Raw genomic sequence first — 23,313 nt, 5'->3', positions numbered from 1 at the left:
CGCAATCTCCCCCCCTAACCTCCGAACCTATTAAAAAACCGTCACGAGCAGGCGCAAGGACTGGCTCCCCTCCCGACGGGCTACCCCCAACGCCCGCCTTAACCCTCCCACCCCTTAAAAAAGCCCTATCTAAAAACCCCCACAGGCTCTTTTTTTTCGCATGCCACCTCTGTGGGTCCCAAGACCCGTCATTGAGGCCGGCCCTTGATAATGCAGCGGGCCATTCCTGCGAGGCGGGGGCACCTCGCAGGCGCAAGAGTTCCAAGGCACCCATCCCTGGATCACCTGGTAAATAATTATGCACAAGCATTCCTATGGCTATCCACAAGAATTTTACTTAAACTGTCACATCGTTTAAAAGGAATAGCTGAAAGGGATTTCTTACTCCCTGAGATAAAAAAAAATGGTCAAAAATAAGATACTAATGTCTTTAAATCTATTTTATTTATTTTTTACCAGCAGGAATACATCCTGTGGGACAGAGTGACAAAATATAAAGCAATAGAATAGAATTTTTTATAGAATTTTTTTATTGGCCAAGTGTGATTGGACACACAAGGAATTTGTCTTGGTGCATATGCTCTCAGTGTACATAAAAGAAAAGATACGTTCATCAAGGTACAACATTTACAACACAATTGATAGATCAATATATCAATATAAATCATAAGGATTGCCAGCAACAAGTTATAGTCATACAGTCATAAGTGGAAAGAGATGGGTGATGGGAACTATGAGAAGATTAATAGTAGTGCAGATTCAGTAAATGGTCTGACAGTGTTGAGGGAATTATTTGTTTAGCAGAGTGATGGCCTTTGGGGAAAAACTGTTCCATTGTTCCAATAGCGGAAAGAATGAGAGATTCAATAAAATAAAATAAATAAATAAATAAATGCCTTATTGACAGTGAAAGAAGCAATACTTACATGTGGACTAGAATTCTATATTATTTCGGGGTAAGGGTGGGCATACCAGCATATAGCAACATCACCAGAAAAGCAAGCTATTTTATATAATTAGAGGGGGGAGGGGGAGTGAAAAAAAATGTACTTTCAAGACTACAATCTAATTGGATGCTCTGAATGAAGGCTGTCGCCCATAGGATTTTGCCAGGACTGTCTTCCATCGCGAGGAGAACAGGTTTCATAGAAATGCTGAGCTATACCAATGCAGAAAAAAAGAAGGATATCAGAAAATCTCTAACCCCCTTGAAAAAAAAAAAGAGAGAGAGTAGTATATTGCATCAAGATTCTTCAGCAGATGGTTCAGCGAGAAGCAAAATTCTCAGGAGAACAAGTGCTGTTTTTGTAGACAGATTTCAAGTCATGGGAAAAAAAACTGCACACAAGGAAAGAATTGGTTAGCAATCTTTGACTTAAGTTTGTCGTAAAGGTAAAAGTTCCCCTTGCACATATGTGCTAGTCGTTCCTGACTCTAGGGGGCAGTGCTCATCTCCATTTCAAAGGCAAAGAGCCAGCGCTGTCCGAAGAAGTCTCCGTAGTCATGTGGCCAGCATGACTAAACGCCAAAGGCACACGGAACGCTGTTACCTTCCCATTAAAGGTGGTCCCTATTCTTCTACTTGCATTTTTTATCTGCTTTCGAACTGCTAGGTTGGCAGAAGCTGGGACAAGTAACGGGAGCTCGTTACGCAGCACTAGGGATTCGAACCGCTGAACTGCTGATCTTTTGATTGACAAGCTCGGCATCTTAGCCAACTGAGCCACCATGTCCCATAAGTTTGTAGGCCACAGTCAAATAGTGCCGTCATCCAAAGCCACTAAGTCTACAGCAACAAATTTTAGAGTTATATCTTCCCCTCACTATGCCACCCACAAAAAACATACACAATATAAGGATGTGTGGTCTTTAGCCCTCTCTGAGCTTGGTGGTTTTCTTGCAGATGTTTCATTACCCAAGTAGGGAACACCATCTGTGCTAGAAGGGAGTGAGATTTGCAGAATGGAGGAGAAGGAGAGGAGGGGGAAGAGGACTGTGGGGTATATGGTGGTCTCTGGTGGTTTTCTTGCAGACATTTCATTATCAAACTAGGGAACATCATCAGTGCTAGAAGGTTGCAAACTTTACTCCCTTCTAACACTGATGATGTTAGCTAGTTGGTTAATAAGACGTCTGCAAGAAAACCACCAAACTCAGAGTGCACCAAGGACTCTAGATTGTTCAAATAAATACACTCAGTACAAGTACTACAATGAACTAAATAAAAAACATTGAACTAATATCTAAAGATTATATGAAAGACAGCCACCCAGAAATCACTTTGGATAGAGATGGGTGGCATCTAAATTTAATAACTACATGAAATAAAATAAAAATTAATAAGAGATAGCTACAGGTGGTTGTATTTTTCTCCTATAAGAAAGGCTGATTTCTCACCGGAAGAAGCTCAGAAAGACCACTTGCTTCTCCTTAAATGGAGCACAAAGGAAGAAATTATTTTAATAATAGTTTCGTGAAGTGTTTTTTTTTTCCCCTAAAAGGAAGGGGGGAGGAAAACCAAAGTGCAGATTCTTCCCTCCCCAATTCAGACTGACTCATTGTAAAGTCAATATCCATCAGCTGTTGAAAATTAAAGGGAAGGTTTTATGCATGCCTTATTGTACAGCAAGAGCTTTCTACACAGCTAGATAAATCTTCTTTAAGAGGATTAGGAAACTTTCATTATCTTTATCTAACCTGAACTAACACTAACGCTGAAAAATTAATCTATAGACTGGACAAAAGCCAATAGCAGTTGCTAAGAAGCCAGCTCTCTGGAGTTTCTTTCTAATTGGAGGTGGGTGGGAGGAGAAAATACTTAATTCTACTTAGCACTTGGGACAGTGGGGTAGAAAGTTAGTAGGAGGAAAGCACTAAGAATAGAATAGAATAGAATAGAATAGAATAGAATAGAATAGAATAGAATAGAATAGAATAGAATAGAATAGAATAGAATAGAATAGAATAGAATAACGGAACAAATATTGGAATGTAGAATAAAGTAGAATAGAATAGAATAGGATAGAATAGAATAGAATAGAATAGAATAGAATAGAATAGAATAGAATATTCTTTATTGGCCAAGTGTGATTGGACACACAAGGGATTTGTCTTAGGTGTATATGCTCTCAGTGTACATAAGGAGAATAAAATACATTCATCAAGAATAAAAAGATACAACACATGGTGATAGTCAAGGTTACTAATAAGCTATCAATTCATACTAGGAAACAAATAAAAACAATATAATTGAAAGATACAAGCAACAGGGTTATAGTCATAAGTGGGAGAAACAAGAACTTCTCTTGGGCTACTGGACGAAGAGTAATTCATGTAATTCCCTGTGAATTATTTATTTATCAACAGGAGGTATGCATACAGGTGAGTACACAGGTAAGTCAAAAGAGGGGCTGTGAAAATATTTACAGACCTCTCACATCCTGGACATAAATTGTTTCAACTTCTACCCTCAAAACAACGCTATAGGGCACTGCACACCAAGACAACTAGTTGATGCAAGTTAGCCTTGAACATAGAACATAGAATAACAAAGTCAGAAGGGACCTTGGAGGTCTTCTACTCCAACCCCCTGCTCAAGCAGGAGACCCTATACCTTTGATGGCCAACCTATGGCATGTGTGCCAGAGATGGCACGCAAAGCCCTTTCTGTGGGCATGTGCACCATCAGCAGCTGGTCTTCTGGCTTTCAGCATGCCAGTCAACTGGTCTTCACAGGCGCTGGAGCACCAGAAAACAGCCAGAAAAATAGCCCCAAAATGGCCTGGAAGCGGCCTGAAAATGGCCCAAAAAACAGGTATGCTGTCGCCAACCAGCTGGTCTTTGGTTTTCTAGTGCTCTGGCATGCGTGAAGACCAGCTGGCTGCAACGCAAATGCGCAATGGCCATTTCGTCTTCGAGTTTCTGGCACTTTAACGCGCACACTTATACACACATGCACTTGCGTTCCAGTTTGGCCACTCCTTGCCGAAAAGTTTCACCATCACTGAAATAGACACAAGGACAGTTTTTTCCTGAATGCCATCACTCTGCTAAACAACTAATTTCCACAACACTATCAAATTACCTACTAAGACTGTGGCCAGAGAAGTCATAAAATGGGGCAAAAAACTCACTGAACAAATTTCTCGCTTAACAGAAATTGGAGGCTCCATTGTGGTCGTAAGTCAAAGACTACCTTTAGTTGAAAGAAGCTCTGACTACCTACCATCAGGTGCGGAGGAATGCATATAGACCCTTCATTTCTTTTCTTTATGAAACCCACAGAGAAATTAGCGCTGGGGTTTAATTTAGGGAAGGAGAAAGAGAGAGGGGGGAGGGATGGAGGTGTTTAAATAGAGCTGCCAATGCAAAACAATGAAAAGGAAAGTGAAGGGATAAACCTTTGCATACGTTAATCCATAGGCATAGCTACAGATTTAGAAATAATTGCTATAATTTGCTGAAGAATACAGTACATCTCAATATAGCAGACAAGGTAGTAAGCAGGTGATAGATTTGCTTCTTCGGTGTGTGGACCAGGTGTTGATCTGCTGATGTATGTTTTCAATGTTCCTGGTCTTATTTTTGATGATATTCCATTTTACAGCATAGATGAGCATTTATTTTTGCTTTCTTTTAAAACAATCTTATTTAACCCTATGGCAAATTCATGGCTTTACTGTTCTTTTTATGGACTTTGTTTTTCATGGAGAAGAAGTGTTGGGGGAGATGTGGAATTCTTCCCCCCTAAACTAAGAGGGATTTCTGATCTTTCTGTCTGCAACAGAGCTGTCCAACCTTGGCAAGTTAAAGACTTTGTCATAGCTGGCTGGTGAATTCTGGGAATTGAAATCCACAAGTTTTAAAGTTGCCAAGGTTGGACATCCCTGGTTTACAATGTGAAATTAATTCTAATCTGTCCCCCAGGAAGACAAACAAATGCCTCTTTTTGCAAAGGAAGAAAAAACTTTTAGGAAATTAATAGAGAATATCTGTAGCTTGGGGTTGAACTGCATTATTTGAAAGGACCAAACATCAAGATTCTTAAAAGTAAAAGGAAGGGATATAAAGTTGATTTATTTGATCAAGGTTAAAATAGACCTGTTGTTCTCTCTGGTAACCTTTAATGGATTTGTGTTGCTAATCAGGAATGAATGATAAAGCTTAAAGCAATATTTCTCAAGCTTGGCTACTTGAAGATGTCTAGACTTCAACTCCCAGAAATCTCCACCATCCCTGCTGGCTGGCTGGAGCATTCTGGGAGTTGAAGTCCAGATTTTCAAGTGGCCAAGGCTCAGAAACACTGACTTCAAGAATTCATTTATAGATAAGAAATTAGATATGGGAAGAAGAGATCATTTGTTGTATTTTAAGAAGGTGATAAGTTACTAAAATGGTTTATACTGGTGATGAAGTCATTGCATTATATGCTTTTCTTTTTCATTAATATTCTTATTTTTTTCCTTCTCTACTTTGTCCTTTTTTCCCCCTGCCCTTTTGAACTTTTTAATGTCTGTTTTCTTTTAGTTTCTATTATCTCTCTATATAAATGGTTCTCTGTGTGTGTATGTATGTTCCAGCATAACCCTGGAACGCCTCGAGCAATTTCAACCAAACTTGGTACACAGATGACTTACTCTCTGGAAACAAATACTGTGGGGGTAAGACATCCCTAACACCCCTCGGTGTATGGGTGTGTTTTCCAATATAACTCTGGAATGCCTGGGAAGCTGAAATGAAAAGGAATGAATTATATCTATATTGTCAAATCACAGTACTTTTGACAGTGATAGTGTGCATTTTGGATTCAAGTTCTGTTAAGATACAGCCTAAGGTTCCACTCGCACATACGTGCTAGTCATTGCCGACTCTAGGAGGCAGTGCTCATCTCCGTTTCAAAGCCGAAGAGCCAGCGCTGTCCGAAGATGTCTCCGTGGTCATGTGGCCGGTATGACTCAACACCAAAGGTGCATGGAACGCTGTTACCTTCCCACCAAAGGTGGTCCCTATTTTTTCTACTTGCATTTTTACATGCTTTCGAAACTGCTAGGTTGGCAGAAGCTGGGACAAGTAACGGGATCTCACCCTGTTACACGGCAGCACTAGGGATTCAAACCGCTGAGCTGCTGACCTTTCGATCGACAAGCTCGATGTCCTAACCCCTGAGCCACCGCATCCCTAAGTTACAGCCTATTGTGCCTTAAAATGGCTTCTACTGTACAGCAGAGTTGAGTTGCTGTGGTAACGGCTTCACGGTACTCCATAAGGGGGCTCCCTCTGGTAAGGGGGATTGATCTGACACTATAGATATAATTAATTCCTTTCCCTGTCTAATACAGGATTGGGATAAATAAATACTTGGAAAACGCCGGGTTATCAGCTAGTGTTTATTAAAAGTGAGACTAAAATCCTTTAAAAAAAAAAAAAAAAGGAAGCAGGCCTTTCTTTATCTTCATTCCTTCAGAAGATGATCGACAAAACTTACTCTTAGTGAAATCAAAGCTATCCTTGCAGTACAACGCACCTATAGAGGACATGAATCTCCTGTTAATTTAGCCCTTAATTTGGACATTCTTGAGTTGTTCCTGTCAAAAGAATCCTGGGTTCATTCCTCCTTATTCTTCCCCAAATGTATTGGGCTAACAGAGAGTTCTTGTGTGCATTTATCTCTTGAAGTTCTCTGCCAACTATATCTTGATGGTTTTCAATGACTTTGACATACTTATGCTATCTGTCTACTTTTTCTTACTTGCTGAAGAAAGTGTTAGACTTGTTCTTTTTGAGTTTCTTCTTCTACAGCACCTGTCAGGTCTTTTATATTGCCACTATATTTCCTCCTAAAGACGATAATTCAGTGGTAGTTGAACTGAACTTGGCTTCCTTATTTCAAAGCGTCTCCATTCCTATGAAACTTGGACACATACGCCAGGTAGGAAAGAGCGAGCCAATAACAGATTTTGCCCTTTGATGACCCAAAAACACAGTTTCATTTCTACATAATTTAAAGCAGACCTGGGCAATATTTTTCTCTATGAAAGAGACACTTGTAGGCACAACAATTAGGTTAGGCTCATCTGTAGTTTACCATGTGTATACCAAGTTCATTACGTTTTTGTAGTATTAGAGCAGAAAACAATAATAATAATACAAACCATGGTTTTTCAATTAGCATAGTGAAAACAAACAAACAAGCTTCACTCAAAATTCAAGCCACAAAAGGACTGGACCGCCAAGACTCCAGTTGACATAGAAAGTTAGAAATATGTCAATTACTACCATTTCCCCGAAAATAAGACCTGGTCTTATTTTCTTTTGGGTCCCAAAATAAGCACTAGTTCAGTGATGGCGAATCTTTTCGGCAACACGTGCTCAAACTGGAATGTGCATGCATGTATGTGCATGCGTGTGCACCTGTTGTGTCTCACCCGCTTTCACCGCAGCCGGGGCCTTCTTATCTGCTTCCGAACGCTGAGGAATGTCCTAGTATGCCTCCCGGCCCCAGCCCTGGCTCCATGCCCAGACAGGCTGAGGAGGAAGAAGTACCTCCAGCCCCCAGCTCTGGCTCCATGCCCAGGCAAACGGAGCAACTAGACCCCTCCCCCTCCCCCACAGCATGTGAGCCTGAGGAAGGTCAATTATCAACAGCTGCAGACTGGAGTGACCCTCGCTTCAGGAGAATTGATAGGTGGCGGTGACAGAAGGAAGGGAGGGGCAGGCCTGGATAAGTGCTGAGTCATGGAGCCACACCCCATGGCCTATATAAAGGATCTGCTTTCTGGCATTCTCTGAGTCAGGCAAAGTCTAACATATCTTGCTGAAGTCACTTTCTGGTCTCCTGCCTGCCCTGAGGACTTTGCTAGGACTGGCAGAGCTGCAGAGGCACACCTGATTCGGATTTCCCTGACCCAGTCATCAGCGAAGGAGTGGGACACGACAGCGCCTGAGTGCTGGAAACCCGAACACCAGCTGGCCAGTGCACATTTGTGTGGCGGCCAGCTGGTCTTCATGCATGCCGGAGCACTGGAAACCCAAAGATCAGCTGGCCAGTGACCACATTCCTGTTTTTTGGGCCGTTTCCAGGCCATTATTTTGGCTATTTTTCTGGCTGTTTTCTAGTGCTCCAGCACCTGTGAAGACCAGCTGGCTGGCACACCAGAAACCAGAAGAGTAGCTGACGATGGCGTGCATGCCCACAGAAAGGGCTCTGCGTGCCACTTCTGTGACACATGTGACACCTCTGGCACGTGTGCCATAGGTTGGCCATCACGGCACTAGGGATTATTTTCAGGGAGTGTTTTATCTTTTTTCCATATATGGGAGTCCCACTTCTTCTGCTTGCTTGAGTCCACAATGGAGCAGGAGGATGAGTGATGCACCGATGCCAAAGCCACGAGGTGAAGGTCAGCCTCCTGCTCCGTTGAGGCTGCAAGCAAGCAGAAGTGGGCAGGTGGCCACGTGGCCTCCTGATGCAGATGGCTGCTGGTGCTGCCACTGCAAGGCAAGTATCGGGGCATGGATGGCCTGGCTGTGGGGTCCTGAGGTAAGCTAGTAGGGGTGTATGGGGCAGCTCCACTCACCTCCATGTCACCTCGTGGCTGTGGCATCACAAGCAACCAGAATGGCTGCTGTTATGTCCCCCTCCCCACTTCACAGAGCAAATGCAAAGATGTGTGTCTCCCAGTCTTTTTATTTGCTACAGACCTGATTTTCTTCAGTTGAGGAAATACTTGGCAGTGACTGTGCAAAGGCCTGCCAAGTTCTGAGTCCATTATCTCGTGTCCAAGATCTGTTGCCAAAACTCATTGACAAAGTCCTTTAACCCTCCAACAACCGAGCTGCAGTGCACCCTTGGTAGCTTTTTTGTCCGTCACAAAGGCCACATGGCAGCTCCACCCACTTTTATACCCTGTGGGGTGTGGCTCAGTAACTCAGCAATCTCTGAGCCTGCCACACCTTTTCCTCTGCTGCGCACGCTTATCTTTTTGTCGCTGCCTCAGATCAATCCAGGATTGATCGTCAGCAGCTGGGACTTGAGGCATTGCCAGGGAGGAGGAGGGTGCGGGAGAGGGAGGCCTTGTCAGTTCCTCCTCCTGGCCTGCAGCTGGAACTTGGGGCGGTGCCAGCGAGGAGGGTCCTGGTGAGGGAGGCCTTGTTGGATCCTCTCCCTCACTCCCCGAGTCACTTTCCTCCATGAGGACATGTTCGATGCCCGGAGTCACAACAGCTGCACAGGGTCTTAAGTAGAGCTTATTTTGGGGGTAGGCTTATATTAGGCATGTCAACTCATAAAGCATTCCTGGCCCGCTCTTGAGTTGCCATAGGCAGGAGGGGGAAAAACTGACAGAGCAGTACAGCAGCCACAACCAGAAGTACATTCTATGCATACCTTTCTCAAGGCTGTATCCCAGGTTACCAGAACCATCCGGAGAGACGTGAACTCTACAGCCCGGGAAAGTGCTCCATTGGAGAATGAGATATATGACACACCCTGGGAGGAGGGGGGAAACAGGGTAATAGTTGGGCCGTAAATTACGTGGGGAAGAGCTGACTTCACTTGCTCCTATTAAATAACTGGATTTCTTTCTAAACTTGGCTCAAGGCTAATGGTTTAATTAGGGCATCTGTCGGAACCCTGACAAGGCACATGCGTAAAAACATGCTAGGTCTTATTTTCAGGATAGATCTTATTTTTGGGGAAACAGGGTTCATTAATCAGTGGAAGCCCCTCGTTTCTAAATGAAAGAGTTCAAGGTAGAATTGGATGGTCCAGAAAAGGACCCACAACCCATTTTTAGTCATAAAGGCCTGAGGACCTCTAACCCCGAACAATTATACAAAGATGACGGAGCCTCCTCATGTTCAATTTCATCAGCAAACATCCACCGAGTCTTACCTTGGACGATAAGATGAACTCTTGACGTTTTGGGATGGTTGTCTGTCTGTACAGAGCAAGTGTAGGGGCCTTCATCATATATGTCCACATTATGGATCTTGATACTGTATTGAGTTTTGGTGTTTGTGAGAATGACCACCCGGTCATCTATCGACCACTTATCATTTCCAGCATAAAGAATAGTGCTACGGTTCAGCCAAGCTACTCGCGTGACTCGGTCATCCACAGTACACCTAATAAAACAAATAAAGAGAATGAAAAAGAATTGGTGGTTGTTATTGCTTTCTGGAGGAAATAATAATAATAATAATATCACGAATTCCTGTTCCTGTTTTCTATTGTTTTTCAATCATTTAGCCACCCTGTTAAATATTTGAAATATAGAATTTAGAATTTAGAATAGATATAGAACAACAGAGTTGGAAGGGACCTTGGAGGTCTTCTAGTCCAACCCTCTACACCACTTCAGACAAATTGTTATCCAATCTCTTCTTAAAAACTTCCAGTGTTGGAGCATCCACAACTTCTGGAGGCAAGTTGTTCCACTGATTAATTGTTCTAACTATCAGGAAATTTCTCCTTAGTTCCAAGTTTCTATATCCATGATTTTTGATTTTTTTTTAAAAAGTAAAATAAAATTATGGATAAAACTAGTCAGATTATATATTTTCCCCTTTCTCCTGTTGGGATGAAATTCAACGTACTCAGAATTTGCATTTTTGTTCCTTTTGAATGGAAACCATCTGAGGCTTCTTACTTAAAATACTTGAGTGAAATATTGTGTTAAAATTTGCGATAGTGGCGAACATCTGTTGCTCGGGGTAGATGCTGACCCATCACATGACCCATTACAAGACTCTTTGAGAGGTAAAAACCAACCTCATAAAAAGTAATGGGGAGACCATGAACAATTAAAAAGCAGATTTATTACAGAGATATATATCATAAATTTTTGCAAAAAGGTTCTCTCAAGAAAGAGAGAGAACATCAGGTCTGAATATATAGTTTAAATACATTTGCAAAAAAATCAGCAAAGCAATTAAAATGCCCCTCTTATCATTGTTTATCAGACGTTACATCAAGTTTTTGCCTTATTCAGCAACATATTCCTCAATTAGATCTCTGAAATGGAAATACCCTTTCCACATGTCCTTAATAAAACAATTAATTGGAACATGTCAGCATCTTTCCTACTTATCAAATTAGCTTCGGTCAGCCTGACCCAACTCAGAATGTACTAACCAAGTTTATGGCTTTGTTATCTCAGAACAGAAGTCATGCATACTTCCTTATCTTAATGCCTTACACAGCTACTTAGCTTAGGATTAGCTTAGGTTACAAGTAGCGTAAATATGGAGTCACTGAAGCAATGTTCTTCACAGGAATAATTCTATTTCTCTCACATCACAAGACTCATTATAAGACTCTCACCTGACATGACCCTCACCTGACGTGACCTCCCCATCACAAGACCTACAGACCACCAATACAATTCACACCAATACTGACATATCTTAAATTCAGAGGTGGGCTCCTGGGGGTTCGGCAGGGTTCGGGCCATCCTTTAGCCAAGGATCACTGGGGTTCGGCGAACCCCCAAATGCCACCTCTGGGTGGCCACGCCCACCCCACCCTGCCTCTCCCAGGAGTCTCCACACGGCCCATTCATCATTCCAAGTAAGTGCAGGGGCCGCATGGAGGGTCTAGGAGGGCAAAAAAACGGTCCTACCGGAGGTTCCAGAAATTTAGAAATGGGTTTGTTTCCAGCCTCCGGAGGGCCTCGGGAGGCAGCCGAACTAGGCCATGCCCACCATGGCAATGCCCACCCCAGCAATGAGGCAGCGAACCCATTGCTAAAGGATCTGAAGCCCATCCCTGCCTAAATTCCACTGAAGATATTAGTCTGGTAATGAAACATTTGGAAACCAACCCACAAGCTTGGAGAATGAACTTCTACCCTCATATTGTCTTAAAATATTTCTGCTTATTGATAAGTACAATGTGAGCATACAGATATGGCAAAGCTATGTCAACAGAGAATCATGTTCCCATTTCCCAACTCACCCAACTCTAATTTCCAAGTTGTGCAAAAACAGCCAGCTCCTAAGGTGTTTTCAGAACCCAAGACCCAGATATCTGTGACAGTGCTAAATCAGATTTAAGGAAGCTTTCTGAATAAACCAAAATAGCTTAGCAATAGCATTTAGACTTATATACTGCTTCACAGTGCTTTAAAGCCCACTCTAAGCGGTTTTCAGTGTATTCATCATCTTCTTCTTCTTTTAGCAACCCCATAATCCCTTGTGAGGTGGAGTCTGGGCAACTGAATGGAGCTAGCAGAGCATTTAATGGCCGGATGCCCTTCCTGTCAATAATGCAGAGTTTTGTTCAGCAGATATATTCTCAGTGAGCCCAGAGAGAGAAATATCTGTCTTTACCTAGGATCGAACTCACAGCCTCCTGATTGTGAGGCGAGAGCTCCACCTCTAGGCCATCGTACCACTCCTACAGAGTCAGCATATTGCCCCCAACAGTCTGGCTCCTCATTTTACTGATCTCAGAAGGATGGAAGGCTAAGTCAGCCTTCAGCCTGGTGAGATTCGAACGGCCAAATTGCAGCCAGCTGGCAGCAGTGGTGAAATCCAAATTTTTTTACTACTGGTTCTGTGGTCGTGACTTGATGGCTGTGGCTTAGTGGGCATGGCAGGGGAAGGATACTGCAAAATCTCCATTCCCTCCCCACTCCAGGAGAAGAATACTGCAAAATCTCCATTCCCACCCCACTCTGGGAGCAGCCAGAGATGGTATTTGCCGGTTCTGCAAACTACTCAAAATTTCTGCTACTGGTTCTCCAGGACCTGTCAGAACCTGCTGGATTTCACCCCTGGCTGGCAGTCAGCAGACGTAGCCTGCAGTACTGCACTCTAACCACTGTGCCACCACGGCTAATACCTTGCTGAGCCCCTATCCATGGTTTCAAAACATAATAACAGGGCATAAGTATCTTGCTCAGCCACATAATAATAATAATAATAATAATAATAATAATAATAATAATAATAATAATAATAATAATAATAATAATAATAATAATAATCATAATCATAATCATAATCATAATAATCATAACAATAATTATTATTATTGTTGTTGTTGTTGTTGTTGTTGTTGTTGTTGTTGTTGTTGTTATTATTATTATTATTATTATTATTATTATTATTATTATTATTATTATTATTATTATTATTATTATTATTATTATTATTATTATTATTTAATTTGTATACCGCCCTTCTCCCGAAGGACTCAGGGCGGTGCACAGCCAGAATAAAATACAAAGAGAACAATACATATAATATTAAGAACATCCCTTAAAAAACTTATTCAATTGGCCAAAAATTTTAAAATACATTAACACCCTATAAAAATTTACGAAAATTTAAAACCCATAAAAGCAAATTAAAATTTTAAAATCAAGCCAGTCCAGCTAGACGGAATAAATAGGTTTTAAGTTCGCAGCGAAAGGTCTGAAGGTCGGATAGTTGACGAAGTCCTGGGGGAAGTTCATTCCACAGGGTAGGAGCCCCCACAGAGAAGGCCCTCCCCCTGGGGGCCGCCAGTCAACATTGTTTGGCTGACGGCACCCTAAGGAGTCTCTCTCTGTAAGAACGCACCGGTCGCTGGGAGATAGAAAATGGCAGTAGACGGTCCCGGAAATATCCTGGTCCTAAGCCATGGAACGCTTTGAAGGTAGTCACCAATACCTTGAAGCGCACCCGGAAGACAATAGGCAGCCAGTGCAGTCTGCGCAGGATGGGTGTTACATGGGAGCTACGTGGAGCTCCCTCTATCACCCGCGCAGCTGCATTCTGAACTAACTGGAGTCTCCGGGTGCTCTTCAAGGGGAGCCCCATGTAGAGAGCATTGCAATAGTCCAAGCGAGAGGTCACGAGAGCATGAGTGACCGTGCATAGGGTATCCTGGTCCAGGAAGGGGAGCAACTGGCGAATCAGGTGGACCTGATAAAAAGCTCTCCTGGAGACGGTCGTCAAATGGTCTTCGAAAGACAACCGTCCATCCAGGAGAACGCCCAAGTTGTGCACCCTTTCCATCGGGGCCAATGACTCGCCCCCAACAGTCAGCCGCGGCTGCAGCTGACTGTACCGGGGTGCCGGCATCCACAGACTGTACCGGGGTGCCGGTATTTTACATGTCTATATCAGGTTAACCCTTAAACCATGGTTCGTCAACCATAATAGCCGGGTTAGCCAAGGCTGATCCAAGCAAATTGTATTAGCATGCTACAGTATATACACCAAGCCTGTATCCATTTATTTCTTAGAATGCAATCTGTTGTCATTTTCACACCAAGAAAGTATGTTCATATGCTCCAGAGAACTGCTTTCCAAGTATCAGGGATGAAACGCATACTGTGACCCGGAAGATCTTCCTAATTCATAGTGTACTGATCTCTAAACTCGGCTGCAGCTCAGCATGGCATTAAATGGCAAGAGAATTCTGCAAAAAAAGCCCAGCCACTAACCACAATAAATTCAACTATTCATTAGGCGGAATGAAAAGTGGCCCCGTGGTTTTGCATCTGACAAAGAGTCACGCAACAGACTGAGGTGGATTTTTTTTTTAATGCAAACTCAGTAGAGAAACATGCACTGAAGCTACAGTGAAGATCTACTGTGCCTCTCCAGGAGATCAAAACATGTATCTTGAGTGGCTGAGGTTGCTTGCGACCTAAAAAGGCTGTCAGGTTCAGAAGGGCCAAGGAAGCCTTTGGGCTACAAACATTTGCTCAAACCTATCAGCTTGCCTTGCTTTAGAGCAGGGGTCTCCAACCTTGGTCCCTTTAAGACTTGTGGACTTCAACTCCCAGAGTTCCTCAGCCAGCTTTGCTGGCTGAGGGACTCTGGGAGTTGAAGTCCACAAGACTTAAAGGGACCAAGATTGGAGACCCCTGCTGTTCTGTCTCCTTCCCCACTTCAGACCCACGAGCTGGCCTTCAGCCAGTGGATTCATGGCTCTTATCAGTCCCAGCAGAGAAATCGCAGCTGCCTGCCAAAGTTCAAACAAATGACTCATGTAGCAAGTCTTTCAGCTCTTTTTGAAAGGGTTCAGCTATTGCTTCCCGTGGAGTGAGAGCAGTTCCAAAGCTCCTTATATATCCTGTGGGGTGGGGCTCCTGCCCCACCCTTCCTTTTGATGATGCCGCCTCTCTAATCTTCTGAAGCACGGGTCAAGCCAAGCTTGATTATTATTATCAGCTGGGTCTGAAGGCCTGGGGAAGGGAGGAATCAGGGGATGACGGCCTCATTATGACCTCCAACTGGTCTGGTTCTGGCTCCTGGAGCCGAGCCAAAGGAATCAGTGCTCCCGAGGTAAGCCTTACCGGCCCTTCCCCCTCACTTTCGGAGTCACTTTCGGACATGGGGCCAGGTTCGGAGGCTGGAGTCACAACACCTGCTTTAGAGGATGGTATAAATAGCTCCAGAGACAACAATTGTACAATTTAGATTTCAATTGTCCCTCTTTTTTCCTGTTAATCAAGTAATAAAGACCATCCTTACCTGGCAAATCTCAAACAGTAACTATTATTAGCCTGGCCCGTAGATGCTTTTTAATCTAGATGACTGAGAATCTTCATCTAGGTTGGTAGCCTGTTTGGTTTTTCAACCAACATGCAAGTACCCTGTTTCCCTGAAAATAAGACATCCCCTGATAATAAGTCCAATTGGGCTTTTGAGCGCATGCACTAAAATAAGCCTCCCTCCGAAAATAAGCCCTCCCCGAAAATATTTAAACACAGAGCTGGAAATCAGATAAGAGGGCAAGAGGAGCCCCATCTGGCTCCACGCGCCCCAAAATAATAAGACCTCCCCAAAAATAAGACCAAGTGCTTATTTCGGGGTTCAAAAAAATATAAGAAAGGGTCTTATTTTCGGGAAAACACGGTAGCATTTGTAAATTGGCCTCATCCCTTCCATAGACATCACCTGTGAGATCTAAGGGTTTCTCAAACTACACTTAATTCTGTAGAAAGTCAGCTCCTACCCTCCTCCTAGAAGAATGAAATATTTTGAGGAATATTAAAAAAAAAAAAAAGGCAGAATATTATATTTATTTATTTATTTATTTATTTGATTTCTATACCGCCCTTCTCCCGAAGGACTCAGGGCGGTGTACAGGCAAGAATAAAACAGACGGTACAATATACAAATTTAAAATGCAGTTAAAAAACTTATTTTAAAATTGGCCTGAGAAGTAAAATATATAATAAGCTAAAAAACCCCATTTAAAATTAATTTCTAAGAATTTAAAAATTTGTTAAAATCAATTTAAGCCAGCCCCGCGCGAATAAAAAGATGTGTCTTCAGTTCGCGACGGAATGTCCGAAGGTCAGGTATTTGGCGTAAACCCGGGGGAAGTTCGTTCCAGAGGGTGGGAGCTCCCACAGAGAAGGATCTTCCCCTGGGGGCCGCCAGCCGACATTGCTTGGGGGACGGCACCCTGAGAAGTCCCTCTCTGTGAGAGCGTACGGGTCGGTGGGAGGCATGTGGTAACAGCAGGCGGTCCCGTAAGTATATTTCCCCCAAAGAAAGGGAGAAATGGAAAAAAGTGTTTTTTTAGAGGCAGGAAGCAGCCCTACTCTCCCCGCCCACAAGCAGAAACTGAGGAGGCCAGCTTTTAGAAATGCAAATTTGGTAATCCATTCAAGACAGGATATTTTGAAACTCCCTGCAGCAAAGTCTGAACAAAGGCAGACCCAAGATCCAAGACAGGTCAAAGTCATTAAGCCATAATAGAAATTGCCCAACATCCTTTCGCAACACAAGCCCCTTCATTGCATCACCCCAGAGAGCAGTCTAAACTTTCCCTCGGAGCTCAGATAAACAATAAACCAGAGGCTGACCAGATTAACTCAGACAAGTACCTAGGATTTGCATTTCCTCTTCTGCCTATAGAGCCAGCTATGACCCCTACATGACCCCATAGAAATCTGACAACAGCCAATAGAATATTAAAGGACATGGTCTTGCACAGGAACAGGAAGCTCAAATACAAAACCCGAAGAAGGTATAACTCCCTCCCACTCTCAACTCCATTTTGCAGCAGGGCTAGACTGGAAGATCTTCAAGGTCTCTCCCAACTTATTTATTTAATTTATTTTGCAAATCATATATAAGATAACAAGTAAAAGTATAATTTGGATACATGAAAAGAGTAAATTAAAAAGGAATATTAGGACAGGGATAGTAGGCCTGCAGGTGGACTTATGCACGCCCCTTACAGATCTCTTAGGAATGGGGTGAGGTCAGTGGTGGGATTCAGCCGGTTCGCACCACTTCGGGAGAACCGGTTGTTAACTTTCTGAGCAGTTTGGTGAACTGGTTGTTGGATGAAATCATTGGGGAAGAGAACCGGTTGTTAAATTATCTGAATCCCACCACAGGGTGAGGTCAACAGTGGACAGTTTAAGCTTAAAGTTTTGGGGGTTTGGGGAAGAAACTACGGAGTCAGGTAGTGCATCCCAGGCATTGACCACTCTGTTGCTGAAGTCGTATTTTCTGCAACTGAGTTTGGAGCGGTTTACCTTGAGTTTGTATCTATTATTTTCTCGTGTATTGTTGTGGTTGAAGCTGAAGTAGTCACTGACAGGTAGTTAATTGTGATAGTTAATTTTATATACTATGCTTAGGTCAGACTGAAGTCGGCGTAGTTCTAAGTTGTCTAAGCCCAAAATTTGGAGTCTGGTTATAACTCTTGTTATTCTGTTAGACCAACTTTTCTCCTTCCATTCGTAAGTTTCTTCTGCGTTCCCCTCCATTGAATTCCAGAGCATCTTACTCTCTACCCATCTTCATCTCGACTTGTGACGTGGCTGCCTCTAGTTCTAATATCAGAACCTTTTCTTTATTCAAATTAACTCCCGGAGAGCTAAGTACTGTCTAGTTAAGTTGAGCCCTGAGGGGATTGCAGTCGGGTGGACTATTACTCCTCTCTCAGTTCATTATAATGAATAATAAAGAGATACTTACATGAGTTTTTTGTTAAATTATTCATTGTATGGACTGGTAAAATCAGGACAGTAATCTGTAAAACAGACAATGTCCTTGCCTGTAATCATCTAAATATCTAGGCGAAAGATTTTCAAGCAAACTCACCGCACCCCTCATTAAAATGAAGTGTGTGTTTTTACTGTTTGATGAGACAGTGTTATAGTGATTCTTTCTTTCTTTTTTGCTTTGTGCAGGGGGGAAAAAAGGGGGGGTGGGAGGACTAATTGTCTGATGTCTAAATTTTGACTTTGCAATAAGCCAAAATAACGTCTCGCCTCTTCCAAGCCTGCTTGTTTGATATTAGATTGAGATTCACAAAGCGTACTGTTAATGCGGTAAGAAGTAAAATAAATTAAGAGTTTCCATTAACCCAATCCCAAACTTAGGTAGGGTCCAGGAATCTGAATCACCTGAATCTATATGACAGGCTACTTTATTTTCATGATTAATGTTCGTATCCTGATGATTGGCCCCGTCACCCAGCCAACTTTTGAGGTTAAGGTGGAACTAGAATTCACTGCCTCCTAGTGATTGGCCAAAAATCACTCAGCCAGCTTTCATACCTAAGACAAGACTAGAACTCAAATAGTGATTCATAGAACTCACAATCTCTTAGTGATTGGTCCAAAGTCACCCAGCCAGCTTTCATACCTAAGACAGGACTAGAACTAGAACTCACCATCTCCTAGTGATTGACCCAAAGTCACCCAGCCAGCTTTCAGGGCTAAGATGGGACTAGAATTCACTGCCTCCTAGTGATTAGCCCAAAGTTACCCAGCCAGCTTTCATACCTAAGACAGGACTAGAACTCACCATCTCCTAGTGATTGGCCCAAAGTCACCCAGTTGGCTTTCGGGCCTAAGGTGGGGATAGATTTCCATAGTGTTCTTGTTTCTAGTCCAGCACTTTAACCACTAGACCAAACTTTAGAGCAAATGCTGTAAACATTACCTAGATCTTTGGTGGAAATACTAGTCATCTACTTTATTGATGTAATCTATAGTAACAGAATCTTGAAAATCTCTCCGTCTTCTACCAAAGAGAATGAAGACAGGGGCAGTCTTGAGTTTCTTTCTCACTCCTTTCTCTTTTCCCAGGCTAAGTTCATCTTCCTCACCTTGACCATAAATTTCCATTAAGACCATCTCTGTACTCTACATTCCATTTATTCCCATGCACGGTTACAATTTTATTCTTAGCAGTTGCATATCTCACTTGGCTTTTTATTAGAAACACAGACTTACATCCAACATGTTAACTTCTAGGAAACTGTTTTCTACTTTTCTAACACAACTGTTATTATTTTTTGCTGCTGTGGGCAGCAAGAAGGATGATGATGAAGATGATGATGCAACATCACCAGAAAAATTAAGCTTTTTTTGTTTGTTTACATTTATATCCCGCCCTTCTCCGAAGACTCAGGGCGGCTTACATTGTGTAAGGCAATAGTCTCATTCTATTTGTATATTTATATACAAAGTCAACTTATTGCCCCCCCAACAATCTGGGTCCTCATTTTACCTACCTTATAAAGGATGGAAGGCTGAGTCAACCTTGGGCCTGGTGGGACTAGAACCTGCAGTAATTGCAGGCAGCTGTGTTTAATAACCAGAATTAAGTGCCAGAAAATGTGATTCTTTGTTTCAAAACATTTGTCGATCTCTGTGTCTGTGCTTTAATATAAATATAGGTTTGTATTTGGAAGCATAACAAGCAGGGGTGGGTGTGGCCATGGTGGGTGTGGCCTATTTGGCCTCCTGCACCACGGTGGGGGAGGGGCATTTTTGCCCTCCCCAAGCTCCAGAGGCTTTCCCCAAGCCTCTGGGAGGGCAAAAATTGTCTCTCCTGGGCTCTGGAGGCCCCTCTGGAGGTCGGCCAGAAAGAGGCCCATTTCCAGACTTCTTGAACTTCTGGGAGGCCCATTTTTCGCCTTCCCAGAGCCTCCATGCATGCACTGCACTTACCTGGCATTCAAAATGGGCTGCATGGAGACTCCTGGGAGGGACAGGGAAGGGTGGGCGGGACCAGCCAGTCCTTGCAACTACCGGTTCGGCGAACCTGATGTAAAATTAGCATCCGGTTTGCCCAAACCGGTCCGAAATGGCTGAATCCCATCCCCGATAACAAGCCTATGTTCCTTGATGTCCACAAAATGCTGTGCAAACAATGACAAATCGTACAAAATTTGCTTCCAAATTTTTACGAATGTCTTTGTGGGGCTCTGAAATGGAATTCCAAAATAAAAAAAAAATTCCATGCTGCGAAGCTGAGTGTAATTCCCAAGCTGTTGGTTCCTTAGTGTAACTGAAGGTTGGGTGCCGTTGCGTTCTGCATTGATTCGTTCTCTGAATGCAGATCTGACGAATTCAAGTCCCTGCCTTTTGTACATCCACTGTAGATTTCACCTGATGGCGCAGTTGAATAAACCCATTCTGTTTTCCATCAAAACTCCTCTGAGCAGAACGAAATGGAAGAATCGGCCTTAATGATACATAGAGTGTCCCAACAATAACTGTTTGTCTCCCTGAAACGCAGGTGGCCAATGGAAGAACTTGGTGTATTGATGCCATTTGCATTTAAGTTTATCCCTTTCTCTAAAGGATTTGTTTCTCCAAAATGGAGTTTTGCAAATACAAGCCAGGTGTCATGGTGCTGAATAATTCTATTGAGTCCTCTGGTTAATTCTTGCTCAGAAACCCGTATTCGATCATGGTTGAAGTCTGTCTCATTTTATGAAATGCAATGCTTACACTTTTTGCCTCCCCCCCGCCCCCAATGGCCATTTTATGACAATGTCTCCAATAGGTAAGAGGCGACGATGTCGGAGAAGACCAAGCAGAGCTTTGGGGCAAAGTCAAGAGAGAAAACCAGCCAAGAGTCCTTACTGTTTCCCCAAAAATAAGACCCTGTCTTATTTTATTTTTTTGAACCCTGAAATAAGTGCTTGGCCTTATTGTGATTGGGCTTATTATCAGGGGATGTTTTATTTTGGAGAAAACAGGGTACATTCCCACAAATGGTCTAAATCCAACCACTCTTGAATTCTGTTGACCCTAATTTAATATACTGAACCTTTCTCATGCCCCAGCATATAACTTAGAGACTATTGTTGCTCTCTAGCCCCATCTAGTGGCCGGAGGGACAGATATGCCCCAACATAGGATCTTTATATACCATTGTTGCTCTCTAGCCCCATCTAGTGGCCAGAGGGACAGATATGCCCCAACATAGGATCTTTATATACCATTGTTGCTCTCTAGCCCCATCTAGTGGCCGGAAGGACATATATGCCCCAATATACAATCTTTATATACTGTTGTTGCTCTCTAGCCCTATCTAGTGGTCAGAGCGACAAATAGCCTATGACTATCATTAAGTGTTGTATCATTAAGTGTTAAATTTGTACCCTATGACTATCATTAAGTGTTGTAAATGTTGTACCTTGATGAAGGTATCTTTTCTTTTATGTACACTGAGAGCATATGCACCAAGACAAATTCCTTGTCTGTCCAATCACACTTGGCCAGTAAAAATTCTATTCTATTCTATTCTATTCTATTCTATTCTATTCTATTCTATTCTATTCTATTCTATTCTATTCTATTCTATTACAATTAGATTGTTTGAAGCTGACCCAACCCATTTACCCATCAGCTTGTCCTCTCAAACCAAGTGAATGCTGGGAAGCCAAACTCCATTTGCTTTAGCATTTGGAAAAGGCAGTAAGCAATAAAGAAAAATCCATCTTGATCTGTGGCACATGGTCATCCAAGGACAAACCCACATCCCACACACAGAACATCGCTGGTGAGATTTAAATTGCTTGTGTTTATTTATTAATTGTTACGTTCAGCAGTAACTCAATACTGCCTATCTTGTCTTGGGTTCTCATTGTATGTATCTCTATTTTCCCCAGTTTCACCATATCCTGTTCTTTCAATAAAGCATACAGAGCTACACACACCATCTGTTTTATTGGGGGATAGTGTTGTGACCTAGGCTCAATTAGTCATTAAAAGACACAATTAGTCTTAAACAAACCTATTTTATTATAACAGCTGGGAATTACTTCTTTCCCAGCTTAGTCCAAATTAATTCCAAAACAAAATCCTTCAGAAAAAGTGCTTCAGGCTTATCACAAACCTTTATCTTCCTTGGAACCCTGCCAAAGGCCTTTCTTGGCAAAGCCCCACGGAGTTCAGAAACAAGAGACACCAACTGGAAACAGATTTAGCAATGTTGCTTTCCTACAAAGAGCCCAAGAGCCTTTGCTGCTCTTTTAAGTTTTATGGGAGGGACCATTAATCACCTGGCCTTACTCCTGAGTCATCCTTTTTGCTTTAGCTGCTCTTGCCTTCTGGCAGTTCTTCTCATGCGTGCATTAGGAACAGGCTGCTTCTGTTCCTCTGCCTCTCTGCTGTCTGACTCTGGAGGCTCCGGAGTCCATGCATTGCTCCCAGATGGCCCTGGTCCCATCTCTGCCTCTGACGCAGAGCCCTCATCCAGACCTTTCCCCTGACTCCAGGACTGGCCCATTGTCCTCCCCAGCCTCCTCACTGTCCGACTCCACTGCCAGCTCTGCAGGTTGCTGGTGAACCACAACAAATAGGTGGGTTTAGCTGCATGTCGAGCTGCACACAGATTAACGTGCAGTGTGGACAGAACATAAGTTGAGTAGATTCTTATGTGTAGGCTTGACCAATAAGTTTTCTCAATTGCAACTTAGCAGATTCTTTGGCCTAACAGAAGAGAATTATTTAATGGATTTACATAAAGGGAACAAGCTTTGACATAGTGGGATTATCACCTAAACCAGAAGGTTTTCCCTAGAAAGGATCAAATTAAGAGTAAAAAAAAAAAAAAAAAACCAAAACATTTTTCTGGCACTCACTAGTCATCTTCAGAATAACTCAGCTACTGTTGTGGAGAAGAAAAATAAACTTGTACAATTCCAGGAAGAACAGTAAAAAAACAATCAACCCCCCAAAAAAGTCTTAAATTTCCACCTTCCTAACATGGATGGGGCCATTGCTTGGAGAGCAGATTGTCTGGAAAATCAGTGTAATTTGCCTTGAATAACTCTGCGGAAGAAATATGAGCTGGAGCCATAGATAGGAAAGCTATAAGGAGAATTATTCAATGGAACTCAATTGGCCATTTAATGCCAGTTTCCCACTCGGAGAGCTGGCCTGCAGAGACAAACTTCAGAGCACATGACAAATCTAGGAACAGGAATGTAGGAATCTAGGAATGCATTTTTATCTACACTGAGAGCTTATGCACTGAAGACAAATTCCTTGTGTGTCCAGTCACACTTGGCCAATAGAGAATTGCATTGCATCTGGTCTGGTC

At 42.7% G+C, this 23,313-nt stretch overlaps 1 protein-coding gene across 3 annotated transcripts in view; it reads right to left on the bottom strand.

Annotated features, from left to right (window-relative positions):
* Positions 1-23,313, bottom strand: part of LOC131203861 (opioid-binding protein/cell adhesion molecule) — a 541,096-nt gene that overhangs the window by 220,228 nt on the left and 297,555 nt on the right. For all 3 annotated transcript variants that reach the window (XM_058194544.1, XM_058194545.1, XM_058194543.1), the window contains exon 2: positions 9,893-10,125. In XM_058194544.1, the coding sequence (XP_058050527.1) occupies positions 9,893-10,125 (233 nt within the window). The remainder of the gene's footprint in view (positions 1-9,892; positions 10,126-23,313) is intronic.

Source organism: Ahaetulla prasina, chromosome 9, assembly GCF_028640845.1.
Source record: "Ahaetulla prasina isolate Xishuangbanna chromosome 9, ASM2864084v1, whole genome shotgun sequence".
Lineage (NCBI taxonomy): Eukaryota > Metazoa > Chordata > Lepidosauria > Squamata > Colubridae > Ahaetulla > Ahaetulla prasina.
This window is presented reverse-complemented; position numbering and strand designations above follow the sequence as displayed.